The sequence below is a fragment of the Cricetulus griseus genome, chromosome 2 (assembly GCF_003668045.3).
Source record: "Cricetulus griseus strain 17A/GY chromosome 2, alternate assembly CriGri-PICRH-1.0, whole genome shotgun sequence".
NCBI classification, from domain to species: Eukaryota; Metazoa; Chordata; class Mammalia; order Rodentia; family Cricetidae; genus Cricetulus; species Cricetulus griseus.
In genome coordinates this window covers 133,388,805-133,407,773 of record NC_048595.1, presented here as the reverse complement: position 1 = coordinate 133,407,773, position 18,969 = coordinate 133,388,805, and the positions used below count along the sequence as shown (strand labels likewise).

At 41.0% G+C, this 18,969-nt stretch overlaps 1 protein-coding gene across 1 annotated transcript; it reads left to right on the top strand.

Moving 5' to 3' along the window:
• The first annotated feature begins 4,797 nt into the window (after positions 1-4,797).
• LOC100766667 (signal-regulatory protein beta-1) lies at positions 4,798-17,480 on the top strand. The gene is made up of 3 exons (XM_035439978.1): positions 4,798-4,870; positions 7,627-7,977; positions 17,368-17,480. Exons 1-3 carry the CDS (start codon positions 4,798-4,800, stop codon positions 17,478-17,480), a joined length of 537 nt encoding a protein of 178 aa, XP_035295869.1.
• The last annotated feature ends 1,489 nt before the right edge of the window (positions 17,481-18,969 follow it).

Genomic DNA, 18,969 nt, shown 5'->3' with positions numbered 1-18,969 from the left:
CAGCATTATGTTAGCTGTACTTGGAAAACAATTCAACACTAAATGAATGCTATTTTTGGCTCACAGGTAGCTGTTGAAATTCCGTATGAGTAGGCATTTATCTTTTTGCTTCTTTCTCCTCCTCCTTCTCTTCCTTTCTTTCCTCCAATTTTTTCTTCTCCTCCTCCTTTTCCTCATCTTTCTCTCCTTCATTCTTTCTGAGAATTGTTCTCACTATGCTGCTCAGCATGGCCTGAACTTTTCTGCTCAGGTGACTTTCCTATTTCAGTTTATGAGAGCTGGGACAACAGGAGAGTGATATCATGTCTGACTTGAAATGGTTATTTTTTCTTAGTATATCAGCATAGGGCAGAATGCATAGACATTTTGGAAAACAGATGTCTGTATTTTTTTACAAAGGTGTGTTTGTGTGTGTGTGTGTGTGTGTGTGTGTGTGTTGTATGTGTGTGTGTGTGTGTGTGTGTGTGAGAGAGAGAGAGAGAGAGAGAGAGAGAGAGAAAGAGAGAGAGAGAGATGAAGAGAGAGATGAGATTAATTAAGGGAATTTCAATAAAGAATTTCCTCTCTCCAGTATGCTTGGGCTTCATTCTAGCAAGGGATCACATTTTCTCAGATGAGGACAGTAATATCTCCAAACCATCTTCCTGAGCAGGAGGGAAGCATCATTAGATAGCTTTGGAATTCTACCTTGATATTCAGCTAGCCCACACTAGCTGGACTTTCCAGCCCCCATAATCCTGTGAGTCAATTTCTAGAAAGAAATCTTCCATTTCCTCAGTGTAAATGTTTTAAAAAATAGAAAAGAATTCCCATGTGGCACAAAGGTATATACAAATAAAGCAAATGTATCTAAACATGACAATTGTTTTTACAAGAAAAAAAAGTGCATCAGAATGCAAGCAGTGTGACATCACATGGGAGTTAACAGGAATCAGGCTTATGGCTTTGATACAGTTGATGATTGCATCTCATCCAATTCCTGGGAGCCAAACTTCAAAATCTAAAGCAGTTGATTAATTGCATAATGGGAAGCAGAGGATCTCACAAATATGAGTTTTTGATAAGCTAAATTCCTATAATGAAGAAAATGATTACTTACACTACACACCCATTGTTATTGTTTTTTGGTGGAGCCCTGGCTAATTATATTGGCTTTCCCAGATAAAGCAGATTTTCTCTTGTTGGACAACTTTGCATGGAGTTTGCTTTTGAGATAGTAAATTTTAACTGACTTTTCAAAAATTTAAGTGAAGTTATTAGGTAGGTGGTTCTATGTGAATCTGCAGTGCTGACACCTGGACTAAGGAAAGGTAAAAATTAGAGAGGCATTGCCATATAGTGACTAGAAGAATGATGGTGATAATGACCTAGATAGAAGGCAGAGGTCTGTGTCTGGCATGTCTCACTATGAATACTATGTAGTATTTCACAGTTATTAGTTTATAAAACTGGCATGACATTCAGTCACATATAATAAAAAGAGTGTATCATTTTATTATGCATCCACAAAATGACTAGAATTCAACAAGTCAAAGCAAGACTCCTTGAGTGTGAATCTCAAATTATGTTGTACCCTGTCTTCTTTGTCATTTTGTACTTTTGTTTTGTGTTATTAATACTTCTTCCATCCATGCAACATCTACTGACAACTGTTTTGACAAAACATGTCACATGATGAACCTACCAAGATTTGGCAGGCCACAGCATTTTTCTACATTAATAACAAAAAGAAATGAGCATTTGCCAAAAGGCAAGATAGCTCACTATATTATGCAATTGCTTTTTGGAAATAATTCTGTGTTTTTTGAAATAAACACATTTAGCTGCATGGTGGTTGCGCATGCCTTTAGTCCCAGCACTCAGGAGGCAGAGACAGATGGATCTCTCTGTGAGTTTGAGGCCAAGCCTGGTCTACAAATCTACACAGAGAAACCCTGTCTCAAAAAAAAAAAAAACAACAAAACAGAAAGAAAAGACATTTAAATTGGAAAAATTCACTGGATAATTTTCTACCTTCTATGGCATCACAGGGAACAGCTTTGCAACTTAATTGACATATTGATGAGATTCCAATTTCCTATAAGATTTAGTTTACTAGTTGAAATCTAGGCACACTATTACTACTATAGGTTTTACATTTTCAATTAACATAGCCTAATAATGTACACTAATATTTGATGAAAAATCTATTACTACAGAAAATTACAGATGGAGGGATAGACCCTCCTTAGCAATGAAGAAAGTACTTCACAGATATGACCATGAGTCAATCTGAAGCAATCAATTTTTCCATTGAGGTTCCTTTACTCAGGTGTCATCTTCACAGCAAAAGATTAGCCATCACTCCACTAAAACAAACAAATTCTGCTTTTTTCAATATGTATTTTGCCTTTATTCCATTTCATGGACAGTTGGTTCTTTTACAAAGGAAAAGAAAAATAAAAATCAATCTATTGCCCCTTCTCAGCATGATGAATACTTTATATAATAGGGAAGCTCATTGGAGTTGGGGAGGCTTACCTGGGAACCCATCTTCCCTACTCCCAATCATGTCAAAAGACATATCATATTCCCTCACTCCATCAAGCTTCAATGGGTAAGAGGAAAGTGCTGTTGTCAGATTCCAGAGAGAGAAAGAGATACAGAAGGCAGTTGGGGGAATGAGGTCAGGGTTGTTTCTGGGCTTTAGATGACACTGTTGCTGTCTACCCTTTATAACACCATAGGGCTAAGAAAAAATATCATTGCCTCCTGTCCCATCTCCTTATCTCCACCAGTCCTCACTAATATCCAGGAATGTAGGAAATCTGCATCATTGAGAACCAAATAATGAAGTCTTAGATCCAGGGCAAGTGGATGACAAAGAGCACATTTTGGCCTCCCGGGTGATAATACAGGAAGTACTTGACAGGCAGCCATGTAGTTTACCTGTTTAGTGAAGTCAAGAGTGATACCATCAGATAATATGCATGAAGCTGGGTGCAGGAAATGGGAACTCCCAAGTTCCCTTCTGCTCTGCTATATAAGGTGCTGGTTGAACTTTTAAACCACATACAAGGTCCCAAGACCCTGAGTATAGAATCTTCAGTCAATGAGCTCTGAAACTATGTGGAGAGAGAGGTAATGTCCTCCAGCCTGACTTGGGTCTTCCTTCTCTTTGGTAAACCACCCCCACTTAAATATTCTGAGCCTCAGTTTCTCATCTTTAAAAAGGTAGCACTACCATCTTCACAAGTTACAGAAAGGGAAAGATAACATGGGCTTTGGAATTACATGACCTGGTGTCAAGCCCCAGATCATCCATGTAGAAGTGTCTGGCTGAGCTCACAGCCCACACTTGGAAGGCAGGAATAGTAAAAGCAGCTTTCTGGTAAGGGGCTTATATTGTAGATCACATGAAATTATGTAAGCACTTCTTATACCTGGATTAGTGGGTAGAAAATAGGGTCTAGAAATTTGGCTCTCTTTCTGTTTCCTAGATACACATCTGTGGTCAGTGAGGGCACTTATCCTTCTTCTCTCTTTCTAGTTCCTAGATGTAAACAGTAAGAAGTAGATTATATGTTTTTTTTTTTTTTATCCAGAAGATACACTGGGTATCATTGTGTCAGACTGTTCTCCCTGCCTTAGGAAGCAATCCACACTGTACCCTTCTCAATATAGTGCTATTCCCTTTCATGCTCCATTAAGTAAACATTCATTAAAGTGTTTCCACTTGCTCTCTGGAAAGATTTTTTTATGCTATGATAAAATTCCCTGGTAAAGAAAACTTAATAAAGCAAGTATTTATTTGGATCACACCTCCAAATTACAGTTCATCACTGCAGTGAATTCAAGGTGGCAAAACATTGAAGCAGAGTCACATTATATCCATAGACAAGAACAGGGGGAAATGAATTAGTGCAAGTATGCTTGTATTGAGTTGGCTCTCTCCAATTTAGAGTTCAAATGGTATTTGCTTAGGAAATTATTCTGGTCAAAATTTCAGTGCTTCTTCTGCTGTTACTAGTTGATTTATCTAAAGAATTTGTTTCAGTGTTGGAAGTTGTCTAGCAAAAAATGTTACACTTTTAGTCTGAAATGGATACTGAAATTAAGATGTGTTTTCCCAAATAAATTAATAAAGGACAAGCCCTCACAGACAGTCAGAGACATTGTAAAATTAAACAATCTCTCACTGATGTTTCTGCAGACATGCTTCCACTATATCAAGTTGACAAGTAATTCTACCCCTAGCAGATTCTGATAGATTTGTGGCAACAAATATACTCCTAAGGTTCCCTTGGACTTCATTTACCAGAATCAAAGAAGGGTTTCTAAACGCCATTCCAGGAGAACAGCTTGTTTACTCCAGCACTGAGCTTCTCTCACAAGCATCATATGTGCTTAAGTGAGAATTCTCAAGTAAGTCTGGAAGAAATAGGCCTCAAATCAACAGGAAGGGTCTTAGAATTAGGTGTTTGGAAAAAACTTATGTCCTGGATTCCAGTTGGTGATATAGTAAGAGAAAATTATCTGAGACCAAGTGGATGCAATATAGAGTCTGGAGAAAGAGAAGGGATTACTTTCCCTAGATTTATCTGAGTTCCTCTAAAACTGAATGATAAATAACTCCACCCCTAAGCAGATTGCAACACTGTGTTTCTATTTCAAAATAACTGGTATGGTTCCTGTTTCACCATAACACAAACACACCCTTTATTTAGGATAAGGCACAGTATCTCTTTTTTCTGCAGATCAGGACCTGGGATCTCACAAGCACAGACACTCGGCTGAGCTAGCTCCTTACCTCTCAACATGTTTGACCTTGACAGAGGGCCACACACGCCTCATGGTGTCATGCTGCTGCCTCTATTGTTGGGACTCACAGGTGAGTCTAACCCAGGAAGACAGTAATCTCTCTGCCTCTGTCCACCTCTGCCAATGGTAGGCAAGGACTTCAGGTAAATACAAGGACTGCCATAGGAGGGAAGGTCAAACATTGTCTGAGGGCCAACAGCCAAAGTCCTCAGCACTGCTCTGAGATTACATCAATTGTGACAGGTGGGTAGAAGCATCCTTGCAGATAATGCTTCAGAAACAGTCATTTCATATTTCATCTAACAAAATTCTTCTCAGGCAAATTCCACTTAAATCACTATAACTCTGAGGTGCAACAGAGCCAAGAAGTCACTTGCAAAGCAGCTGATGGAATTGCTTGGCTCTTTACACTGCATTCACTCTCTTTGCTTACTGCCTGAGACACTGAAATTCACATGCAGGCCAGTGACAGGACTAGGGGTGAAATGTCGCTTCAAAAATGTCTCTGGAAATGCTCAGCCACCATTCTTTCTCAATTAGGCTCTTCATCCTGTCCTCTGTCTTCCAGTTCCTTATTCATCTGATCTCAGGTTTTTCACTGAGTGCTACGTCTTTGAGAACCTGTACTACGTTATCTTTTCTTCCAGGTTTCTGTGTTTATTCCTAGGGTTGCCATGACAAGGTACCACAGTTTAGTGGCTCAAATGAACCATTTGGTTTTTTCTCACAGTTGCTCTCCATTTGGCAATATATTTAGTTATTTAAACTATTTTCTTTAGTGCCTTTTTCATACTTTCCTTTTGCTCTATTCATATCTCAATTGAATGTTGCATTGTCTTGGTCCATTAGTACAGTACAGTGCAGTCCCACCAGATCATCAGTGTCCAGGCAAGAAAGGGCAGAGATGTCAGAGCTATGGACCTATGAGCAAATAGGGTGCTATGATGGGAGGACAGGTGACAAGAAAGAGTGTAGACAGATGATGAAGACATCATGTGCAAATAATAAACAGTGTCTCCAGAAGGGTGGGGTGCTATGCCCTGTGATATTGCCTTATTACACCAAATTAGAAGTCTGACCTCCAAAGCACGAAATAAAGTGTGTCTGTTGTGTCAAACCACTAACTTTAAAGGAATTTCTTGCATCATCCTTAAAGTTAATATGATGCTGGGCCTGTAGAGATGGTTCAGGGATTAAAATAACTTGCTAATCGTCCACAGGACCCAGGTTCAGCGATGACTTAGAACTATAAATAACTTCAGTTCCAAGGGCTCTGACACCCATTTCTAGCTTCCTTGACCAGTAGGCATGTATTTAGTGTATAGGCATACATAGAAGCAAAATATTCACACATATACAATTAATTAGATAACTAATGTGATTATAATTTTAAAAAACTGTTACCATAAGCTGATGTTTTATTTCTCTAATTAAGGTGGGAATTACTTTATATTGGGAGCTATTTGTGGCATTTTTATTCAACCTGTAAAGCAACCCCATCTTGAGCTATAGGACTGACTCAAAGAATCTTGTAATCAAATGTACATCTCAGTATCTACACCTAGCACTATGCTCACATCTCACTGGTCTAAAACAGTCACATAATTACACCTATTACTATTACTATTACACAAGAAGTGCCTCATGGGACCCCAAGAGAAGATTACATAGTCCCTCAAAGAAGGAGAGGAGGACAAGAACCCCTGAGAAAATTGGGAGCACTGAGAGGGAGAGGTGGGAAGGGAGGGGGAGGAGAACAAGGGGACTGAGACAGGGGAGCAATAGAGGAAAGCAAGAAAGGAGATAACTTGATAGAGGGAGACAGTACAGGTATGGAGAGAGGTCTGGCACAGGAGAAATGTTAGGGGATCCACAGGGATGACCCCAACTAAGAATTTAGGCTGTGGTGGAGAGGCTGCCTTTGATGCCCTTCCCCTATAATGAGATTGATGTCTACCTTGGTTACCATTCCTAGAGCCTTCATCCAGTAGCTGTTTGAAGCCAAAACAGGCACCTACAGCTAAGCATTGAACCATACTCCTGGAATCCAGTTGTGGAGAGGCAGGATGGATGAGCAAAGGAGCCAAAATTGTACTCAATAAACCCATAGAAACAGTTGACCTGACCTAATGAGAGCATGGAGATCCTAGTCGTAAAGCTGGGGAAACAGCATTGGACCAAACCACGCCCTCTGAATGTGGGTGCCATCTAGGAGGCCAAGACAGTCTATGGGACCTCTAACAAAGGAGCCAGTGTTTACTCCTAGAGCACAAATGGACTTTGGGAGTCCATTCCTATGGAGGGATACTATTGCAGCCCAGATACAACAAGGAGGACTAGGCCCTCCCCCAAATGATGTGACAGAATTTGACGGTCCCCAGTGGAGGGCCTCACTATCCCTGGGGCGGGGGTGGGGGGGGCTGCATAGTTTGAGGGGGCTGAGGGGAGCATGGGAGGATGCATGAGTGAGGGATGGGGTAATGGATATGTAAATATGAGTGATTCCAATAAAATAAACATACTACAAAAAAAAAAAGAAAAAGAAAAAATGCCTCATGCCACAAGCACAGAAATTGAGAACAAAACAGACACTGGATGAAGCAAGAAAATTCCAAATGGAATTGGGGCTTCAATCAAAATACTACCAAGTTCTCAGTGTCTCTGTGATTCAGTTTCCTCATCTGTTACATCCTTGTGTTAGAGACCCAAGATGGGGGAACTGTGATCATGTGCATGCTATGCTCTAGTAATAAACAGTATTTGATCACAAACTAGAGGAGCCTGTGGGTTTCCATCATCATGAGCACTAACTGATATTTCCAGCAGGAGCAGCTACAAAGGAGCTGAAGGTGATTCAGCCCGAGAAATCAGTTTCTGTTGCTGCTGGAGAGTCAGTCATTCTTAACTGCTCTGTGACCTCCCTGATGCCTGTGGGGCCCGTGAAGTGGTTCAGGGGTACAGGGCAGAGTCGGCACCTCATATATAGTTTCACAGGAGAGAAGTTCCCCAGAGTCACGAATGTTACAGATGTTACAAAGAGAAACAACTTGGACTTTTCCATCAGCATCAGTAATGTCACACCTGCTGACACTGGCACCTACTACTGTGTGAAGCTCCTCAGAGCAGAAGCTGACAAGGAGCATCAGTCTGGGGGAGGCACTGTGTTGTATGTGCTTGGTGAGTACTGCATTGTCCTCCTCATCCTCAATTCTCCAACAGGTCAAAATGTGTTCAAGATGCTGTAAGCAACAAGGAAGAAGCAAACCTGTAAGTGACTGTCATGCTCATGGGGTGAGTTTACCCCAACTGTGGGCCTAAGAAACAGAGGAGAGGAGATAACATGCTATTTGCTACCACTTTTAGTGAATGAGGGTAAATCCATAAGCTAGTCTGCCTCACAACACTTATATTTCTCAATCTGTCCCACTCTAGAGGCTACACGAAGATACCTGATAAGATGTTCAATGAGAAGGTCAAGCCTGACCTACTGCCTCACCTGATTAAGTTTTCTCCATCTTCCCAAATAACCTGGGACCTAGGGTATTCCTGGTTCCATTCTAGATGTCAAATGGGATGGTAAGAAGCAGGCAGCTCTTTACCCAAGACATGTGTCTCTTCCCGCCAAAGAGCAAAAAGCAAATCAAGGCAGAAAGTGACAAGGCCAGGGCACAGTGTGCTTTTCTCATTTTCTTGTCATCCACAGCACACTAAGATCCTTCCATATCTGCCCACATTCACTGTGGAATCTCCTACCCTTTGTCTCTGGAAACATTTTTTATCTTACTTGCACAGGCACTGAAGGTTCTGGGCAATGTAGACTTAAGTCCTGGAGTTGGTCACCACGTACATAATCTCCAATCATCAGCACAGGCATCAGGACATTCACTTTGAACTTACTGGCAGAAACCTGAAGTCTTAATTCTTGGTCTTGATTTTGGTAATTTTATAGCATAATGGACAGTCAGATTATGAGGTACAACCATGTTTGAGATGTGAACCTGATTTGCCAGTAACCTGTCTGTAATAACATAGCCAGTTAGGGTTAGGATCTGGCCTTGAACTCACATCTGATTCCAGGCCAGTTTCTTGCTGCTTATGCAAGTGACACTATCCCACAAAGGAGCCTAGTGCATAAGAGATGCTGAGTCAGAATTTCTGGAACTCAGCCAGTGTTCCCATTCATCATCATATTCCCAAGGTTTCAAGATGTTCCTCACACTCAGATGCTAATAGTAGTGATGACAAACTTACAGCAATGTCAGCCATACCCTCACTCTACTGTTCCCCTGTGTAAACAAAGCATTGTAGTCTACTGGCTAGAGATACACTAATTCAGATGCCAGATTATGAGAGTTTCATTTCTTTCAATTTGTGGCCACTAAAGCAATCCCACAGTACATTAACATGTACAGCACAGTCCCAGCAATAAAGCACATGCCTGTAGTTGGTTTTTATTCTTCGGGGTCCTGCCACCCATCTCCCAAATAAATATTCAGAGATTTATTCTTACTTATTAATATGTGGCCTTAGCTTAGCTTGTTTCTGGCCAGCTTCTCTAACTTAAATTATTCTGTTTCTCTTTACCTTTTTTTTTGGCTTTGGACTTTCATCTTTTAGAAAAGGTTTTATTTATTTTCTTATCCTACAAACCAACCACAGTTCCTCCTCCTACTTCTCCCATTTCCTCCCCACCTACACCCAACTGACCCATAAACATTCACCACTCCTAAAAGGATAAGGCTACCATGGAGAGTCAACAAAGACTGGCACATTAAGGTGAAGCAGGACCAAGCCCCTTCAACCTGCATCAAGTTCAAACAATGCACCCCACCATAGGGAATGCGCTGCAAAAAAAAGCAGATTCTGATCCTACTGCTTGGGTTGCCCTAAATAGACTGAGCCATACACACAGTGTGCCCAGCTTGGTCCCATGCAGACTCAATAACTGTTGGTCTAGAGTTGGTGAGTTCCCAAGAGCTTAGATTACCTGTCTCTGTGGATTTCCCTATCATGTCCTTGACTACCTCCTGCTCCTATAATCCTTCTTCCCTCCCTTCAACTGGACACCTGGAGCTCAGCCTGGTGCTTGACTGCATCTGCTTCTGTCAGTTACTGGATGAAGGCTCTATGATGACAGTTAGGGTATTGACCAATCTGATTACAGGTGAAGGTCAGTTCAGGCACCTTCTGCACTATTGCTAGGAGTCTTCGTTGGGATAATCCTTGTGGAATTTTTCAGGATTACCCTAGCACAAGGTTTCTACATAACCCGATAATGGCTCCATCTATCAAGCTATCTCTTTCATTGCTCTCCAACTTCATCCCTCCCCCAACGAGGTCACCCCATTACCTTACATTCTCATCCCCCATCCCCTCCTCTCTACTGTCCACCACCCCCAGTTTACCAAGAAGATCTCATCTATATCCCCTTCCCAGGTTGATCCTTGTGTCCTGCTTTGGGTCCTCCTTGTTACCTAGATATTCTTTTTCTATGGATTGTTCTGGTTATCTTTTTACTTTATACCTAGCATATACTTATGAGTATCACTTGTTTTTTTGAGTCTGGGTTATCTCAGGATAATTTTTTGTAGTATTATCAATTTGTCTGCAAATTTGATGATGGTATTGTTTATATCTCGCTTTCCTTCTTACTCCATGGCTAGCAATGTGGCTGTGTGGCTGGCCCATGGAATATTCCTCCTCTTCTCACTTTCTCACTCCTTCCCTTCTCTTTAGCCTAGTTTTCCCTTCCTATTTATTCTCTTTGCCTGCTAGCCCCACATATTTTTCTCTCCTGCCTAGCTATTGGTCATTTTTCTCTTTATTCGACCAATCAGGTATTTTTGACAGGCAAAGTAACACAGCTTTATAGAGGTAAACAAACACAACATAAAAGAATGCAACACAGGTTAGCATTATTAAACAAAATTCCACAGCATAAATGAATGTAACATATACTAAATGAATATTCCACAACACATGCCCTCTGGAAGAGGCCTGCTGAATTTGAGGACAAATTAGTTATAAGGATGTCACCAGTTTCCTACCTGGGTGTGGCATTGCAAGTTTTCTCACAACCTCTCAACAGAGAGAAACAAAAGGAGTGGCTTCATCCTGGCACCACACAGGGGCATCCTATGATACCCTCTTCCTGATAGCACTGTATGTAAACTTCCCTAACTAAAGGAATTAAGTCATATAACACACTTAACGAAACTGCTGCCATGTAGGAGATATTCATCTTGTGGTTTTGTTACTCAGAAACCATATGAGCTTAAATTGTCACTTTCCCCCTCCAGGTCTTAGTTATCAATTCAGTGAGGGTGGGGGGTTGGTAGCTCTCAACCTGGCTGAAATTTTCTTTTTGAAATAACTTTGGAAATGAGAGAAATCCAAGATCTATGTTCATTTAATTGGTCTGATATGGGTTTTGGCCTCTGAAATATAAAATACTCCAGGCTTAAAATCTCCTGAGATACATTTTCTGAAATCACAGGAGATATTTGTGATTATTCCCTTGATAGCTTTGTTAGGCCACCAAGCTGAGGCATCACAATCCCTTATGCTTCAAAGTAGCAGGGCCCAGCCTGATGCATACAATATCCTAAAATCAAAATAATAAGCCAGAAACATAGCTCAGAGAGGACACCCTAGGCACCCTAAGATCCAAGCATGGCAGAAGCCTGTTCAACTCCAGTCTCAGGGCACAACTTCCCCAGAACAATTTCTGAGTCTAGACATTTCTCTCTTTCACTCAGAAATCTACCTTAATGACACAGTGTGTCACTGAGCTCTGTCCTTCAACCTTCTCATGGTCCTCTGCTCTCTTTAATTAGCATGTGTGGAGCAGGTGTTTATTGTACTATAAAAGCCACTGACCAAATTAGTGAGATCATTATGAAAGAAGATGGCAGGACATAAAGGTGTTTCTCAACCTCTGGACACAACCTATCTGCTGGTTGAACAGAACTTTCACAGGGATCTCATATAAGATATTTATATTATGATTTATAACATTAGCAAAATTATACTAATGAAACACACACAAAATAATTTTATGTTTGGGGGTCACTACCACATGATGAACTCTGTTAAAGGGTCACAGCCTTGGAAAGGTTAAGAACCACTGGTATAGAGGCTCTGCTGCTTACATAGGTTGTTCAGACACAAGAATAATCTGGAGACATGCCATATGATACCTTTATGGACTTTGCTGCAGCTAACAGTAGAAAAGAATCAATATATGATTTCACATCTAGTAACAACTCCAGTAATAGTTAGGATTTGTAAGTGCATACTTCGTCATAGGGATCTACCTTTATTTTCATCTTTCTATGGTAATGTTTTATTCAGTTTTTATTTAAAAAAAGACATTGATGCTCATTAGATCAAGATCAGAATTCAAATTAATCACCTGTTTGGGGTGAGATAAGCTTTGTCATTTGGTCTGTATAACTGGCCCACCCTAATGCACTGGAAACAGGGCAATGCCAAGATGGTCAGGAACTCCTGATAAACAGTGACTGGTCCCTCAACCTGTAGGGACATCAGGTGTGCTCATGTATAGATATATTGACTTCAAGTAACACTTATTTAACAATCATGATTTGATGGGCATTTGATAAGAGGTCACATATACACAAATACAAATGTGCATGATATTTCCAAATTCAGCCTGGTACACATAATAATTTCAGCACACGGCATCCACAGAGGACACTGCCTTCTACTCACAAGTTCATCCATATGTGTACTTTCAGCCAGGGAGTGATTTTGTGCACTCAGCAGGCCCATATCTGTGTCTCTTATGATTAACAACCAGGAAACAAACTACCTGTGTTCCTATGCAGAGGGTAATCACTGTTTTCAACATCAAACTAAGTAAAACTGAAGCCCATTTAGAGATGCAGTCTAGTGAGCTCTCAATTTTAATTTCAGACTTGGCACAGATGAGGCCTACTAACATGTAGGTAAAAGGAAAGAAAATAATTGGAGAGAGCAGGAAGCACTCCAGCTTTGTGGCCCTTCTGTGATGTCATTTATTTACTGGATTACAATAGAAGTAAATCTACAAACATTTTCCTATATTTGCAAGGTTGCCAGAGGAAGCCAGCAGGAACAGATGATATAAAATATAAAATATATATTGACAATTGCCTTCTTTGCTCAGGCTAAGAATTACCTGGCCTTGCTCTTCCTAATTGACTTGTGGAGATATTTGCTAAACTTCAGAGACAAAAAAAGGGGGATACCACAGAAGAACCAGGACAAACTCTGCCAAAAATAAATAAATAAATAAGAAACAAAAAACAAAACACAGAGAATAAACAGTTATAGCCTGTGTCTGGAACACAGCTATTACCTTGGAGTAGAACAGGTCCTTAGTGTGGCTAAAGCTCTGGTATTGATATCAAGCACCATAATAAATAATGAAAATAGTGTTAATATCTAGGAAGGTTCTTCACAGTGTTATGTCATCAGTGGTGGCATCACAGTAACACCCTTGTCTACATGCTCCTTTGTAGCTAAACCATCTCCTCCTGTGGTTTCTGGCCCTACAGCCAGAGTGACTCCTGAACAGACAGGGAGTTTCACATGCAAGTCCCATGGCTTCTCCCCTCAGCACATCACACTGAAGTGGTTCAAAGATGGACATGAGCTCACTCACTTCCAAACTACTGTGGACCCCAAAGGAGAAAGCACCACCTACAATATCTCCAGCACAGCCCAGGTGGTGCTAGATGCTGGGGATGTATACTCTCAGATTATCTGTGAGGTGAATCATGTCACCTTGCAAGGAGGTCCTCTCCGTGGGACTGCCAACTTATCTGACACCATCCAAGGTAAATGACTCTGAATCCCAGCTCAAGTTCATATCTGTTCCGAATGACTTTGTCCGTAATTCCCAGCAAGTATTCATGCATACCACACTGGGGGTGGGGGAATCATAGACTGTGATCAGCACATAAAGGAAATTGTATTTATTTTAACAGAAGAAATTACAGTTGTACTGATTATGAGCCACACCCCTCATTCCTAGCATTTTCATACACTTTACTGTTGTTACTGCTTTCCCAGTGTGCATGGGAGTTCTGCTTGTTGATTTCACTTATTACTCCACTCACTCTGTGGCTTATGTGTCAGAACTTTAGGGTCTCTACTCTGGCACAAATAATCATCCTGTCCCCATGATGAAGATGTAAGGGGCATGGTGCACATCAGCCTCCTCTGGGATCATTTTGGGCTTAGGTTCTGAAGTCTCACCTTCTCATTCTGCATTTCAGTTCCACCCACAGTGGAAATCATCCAGCAACCAACAATGATGTGGAGACTGGTAGGTGTCACCTGCCAGGTGAATAAGTTCTACCCTTCGAGACTTCGGTTGACTTGGTTAGAGAATGGAAATATATCCCAGATAGAAGACCCTTCTACACTCACAGTAAACAAGGATGGAACCTACAGCTGGACCAGCTGGCACTTGGTGAATATATCTGCTCATGAGGAGGACATCAAGCTTATGTGCCAAGTTGAACATGAGAGACAGCCACTAGTCTTAAAATCCCATACTCTGGTGATCAGTGCATTGCAGAGGGAACAAGGTATTGGCAGCATATCTGGTGTTGCTGCACCTCAGCTTCTTACCTGTTTACCAATAGTTCCTCTCTTTTTGAATGTCAAATGTAGCACTTTGCTTATTGTGTGTTAATTCTAATATCTATAAACTAAGTAAAAATTTAAAGTCAGGTTTCATGATGACTTTCACAGGTCTCTTACATCCTTCTGTTATGTGTTGACATTTACAGATATTAAATAAGGGAGACAGGAAGCCATCATCCTACCCTAGAATCCTGTCTCTTTCATTTTTAGCTAACATTTGTTATATCCTCATGTTCATCTTCTTCATTTTCAGTATCTCCCCTCTCTCCTTTCCATTTCACACTTTTCCTTGAACATTGGGTCCTCTCTCATTGTTCCATGCTATCTCCTGAGAGTAATTCACACATGTCTCAAGAGGATCTATATTGTTAGTGTGGATGGGGAATCCAAATGAGTGTGAATGAATGGTCCTAACAGGAGCCATTTTTGTTATAATGGACAAATATCTATGTATCCATGTCCCGTCCCTTGTCCCGTCAGATATTCAGGGTTCCGGAGGGGGGGCTGCCTGAAAGAGTCATGGGCGAGAGAAGGAAGGAGGCCAAGCGGTGCAAAAGAGGGGACCAGAGTCCATCTGTGCATTGTCAAGGCCTCGATTTATTGGGGTTTAGACTGGGCTTATATAGCCCTTCACCAAGGAAATTGGGTAAGCGGGGAGATAACAGGAAGGAACATCTGGTGTATGCGGGGGCCAGAGCATTCTTCTTACCAGCCGGAATATCTTGTGATCTTCCCCAGAACGGTGAACAGGAAAGCCCCAGGCCCTTTCTCGGAACAGAAGCAATTAGCAGTTCCGTGTGGCCAAACCATCTAATTACAGGTTACAGGAGGCTCACAGAGCTGGCTTTAAGCTGAAAATTTAAAGGTCATTAAAAGGCTTACAAAGGTGGGCTTTAAGCCGCATAGTTTTGGGTCCACAGCCCCTTACATAGCCAGACCCTGACTCCATAGTCACTACATGCAGCTTTCCATTTAGCTGCCTATCTCTTCCCTTCATCAGTTGTCCAAAGAGTCATCAGTTTTATAGACAGGAAATCTAGGTATGGGGAAGCAATAGAGTTATTGAGTTCTTGTCTTGAAACCATGTGATCTGATCTAATTAATATACCAAAGGGAAATCTAAGGTCCCAGGGATCAAAGTCATTAGCAATATACTGAAGGAACCAGCTTCCCTTTCGGCAGCCATAACAGCCGAACATGTGCTTGCCATAAACCTGCCTTGGTCACTTAGAGGTTAGATGCCTGTCTCGTGACAAGGAACCAATCAGAAGTTAGCTGGTGGCACTATGCTTTATGACCCTGGATGTGCTTTTTGGACAAGCGCACAGCAATGGTGTAGAGAGCATAGCAACCACCCTGGGAGGGCCTATGGGCCATAACAACCAGTTGACCAATCAACACAGGGCAAGCCCTCCAAGCCTGGAGGCACACCAATTGTGAGCCTGTGTGTACCTCTAGAAACTGCCCTTACGCTGCCCTATAAGATCTCTCGGGAGCCCCTAGGAGCCGTCTTTCCTAGCCATCCGCCATGGCAGGTGGGTCAAAGACCCGAGCTAAAATGGGGTTAGCTCGTTAAACTACAATAAAGCCTTATGTAATTTGCATCAAGCTTTCACCTCCATTCTGTGTTTGGGGTGGGACTGCTTAGCAGCAGTCTAGGATTGCAATCTGAGGTTTGGTGGAGCCAGGATCACCTTTCAGTCTATAGTAGCAGTAAGAGCTAGTAGGTGGCTGCTTTGTTTTTCTGATCTGCAGCTTAACGATTCAACCATAAAATCTGTCTCTGGGTCTTTTATTTATCATGCTACAGTTTGACTTCTTTATGGAAACTTCTGTTCATAAAAGCTAGTGCTATATGGCATTAAGTACAAATTCCTACAGAATCTCTCTAGAAGGGCAACTTGGTGACCTGTGGCAGGGCCAAAGATCTCAGGTTCAGGCAAGAGGCTTACAGCAAGGCAGGTGAGGGGCTTGCTAAAATAGTTCTAATCTGAGGGCCTAAAGGAAATCAACCAGCTCACACATGCATTCCCGTCATTGCTCTTTAATCTTCAAGAATGGAAGCTCTTTATTATTCAAGAAATGTTCTTCACAAAAAGTACTCTCAAAAGCTCTCTTTAGGATTTCTCCTTAAAAGTTCTAGTATTTTTCCTTCTATAAGCTCTCTCTTAATGTTCTCTTTCAAAAGTTCTCCTTAGAAATTCTCTGAGAGTTCTTTCTAAGAATTCTCTAAAAGTACCTTCTAAAACTTGTCTCAAGGTTACTTCTAAAAAGTCTCCAAAAGTTCCTTCTTCTAAAAGATTTCTTGACTTTTTTTCCCTATCCCACAAGGCTTCTAGTTTTTATATCCACAGGCATATTTAACAACTCTCTGACAACAGGGTATGCATTTCTTTCAGAGCCAAGAAGGCAACTCACATCTCTCCCTCAATGTGACTTGCAAAATGTTCAGCAGTACTTGTAGAACTGGCTGTTAACAGATTAAAGAGGGAAGTGCTATGTGAAAGGGGAAAACTAAGGCTATGTAGTGTGAGATCCTGAGACTAGCTCTTACTGATGATTCTCCAGTGAGAAGGAATTTCCTTTCTCTGGGACCTTTTTGAGAATATAAAGCCTCCAGTATATATTCAATATAGAGACACATTCATAGTAACAAATATTCTGGAACTGATGCCTAGAATATTAATTGCTAATTCTGTAATAAATTATAAAGGTTCACAACACAAAGCAAAACTAGAAATCTCTTTAGAATATATTCTGCTTTGAAGTATTAAAGCTGGGGTAGGGCACAGATTCAAACTCCTCCAAGATTTGATAGACTTGGAGATCTATAAATGGGACAGGTAAAGCTCCCTGATCATAAATTCCTTGTGTCCTCTCTAATGGTTCCTCCTATCACTTGATTTCCAGAACTGAAAACATCAGATACTGCTGAAATCCTTGTAGCTGTGCTTATTGGACCCAAATTGCTACTGGTAATTGGTGCCTCTGCCATCTACATGTACAAGAAGCAGAAAGCCTGACAGTAAGTTAGGAGGGATGGAGGGTGTATTAGTTACAATTCTGTCAATAACATGATACAGCATGCTGAAAACAATGTATAGAATAAAGGGTTTATTTGGCCATACTGTTCCTAAGGCATATGTATCCATCAAACCTGAGAGGCATGAAAGACAGATCAAGAAGCTAAGATCTACAATCTCATTAGAGAGCATGAAACAGATAGAACAAACTGAAAGTAATCACAAGATCTTTTAATATCAAAGCTCACTTCCTGTGACATACTTCCTCTGGGGAGACTGCACTACCTGAACCTCTATAAAGAGGACCACCTTCTGGGAACCAAATATTCAGATATTCTAGAACAGAGAATGTTTCTTATTCAAATCACGGGGTGGGGGGATAATAGTCTATGGAATAACAAGGAATTAAAAGGATCAATAGAATGGCCAAGGCATTTGTCAAACAGATTTAGAACCTGCGGTGATAACATGTTGCTGAGGATGCTCAGGAATCTCTTAGAACACTGTGAGACATCCAAAGCACCAAGGAAGAATGTGTGTACTGTAGAAAGGGTTCAGTCAATCTTTAAGAAAGATACCCAACAAGGTCTAAAGGTTTTGAAAGACATAGGCCAATTATGAGAAGATCCAGACACCTGTAATAAGGACTGTTTCTGCTATGGTCTCTCTATGATCATGAAGAATAGACACAGAAAAACTGTATGACTCAGGGACAAGGCTGGGATGATATTTTATAACATGAGCATTTCATCCACTCAAGACAGGAGAAGAGCAGTGCCAGAGACATTGCAGAACTAAGACATAATGAGAAATTAGCATTGAATGAGAGATGATTCTTCACAGCACTTCTCTTCATCTTCTGCCACATTGAACCCTAAATATTGACATCACCTCTCCTGAATGCTATAAGCCTGGAAGAAGTCTGTGAGAAGCTGTGGAAAACTGCTGCAAATGCCTCCATTACAAAGACTACTGCAACTCAGTATTACCTGTTGTCCCTGTATATAAGCACTGATAGCTCAGAGCTGTGATGCTATTAATTATTAGATTCTCTTCTTGGTATTCTTATTCTCATTAATAAAAGAATTTAAAAATGGGTTCAAGTGAAATTTAAAAGATAACCTATTCAAGCTATGAGGGAAAATTCCAAGTTCAAGAGTGTATAAACTCAGCAACCTCACAGAGAAGAAAAATGGAGAGTAAAGGGGAAAATGCACTCATGATGTTTAAGAAGGCATGGAGGTCAGGCATATGATAACTGACCCATGGTGAAAAGGGGGCATTTATAGAAAAAGTAAAGAAATCTAAAGTGTCATTAAAGGAATACGTAAATTCAGCCATCATCTAAAATCCAAAAGAAAGAAACAGAAGAAACAAAAAAGGAAAAGTTGTTCAAGTTAGATCTGGCCATAGTGACATAAGCAGACCCAACTGAACCTCAACATAGTATGTAGGGAGTGTTCTGGATAGGGAGAATTCTGGGAAGGAA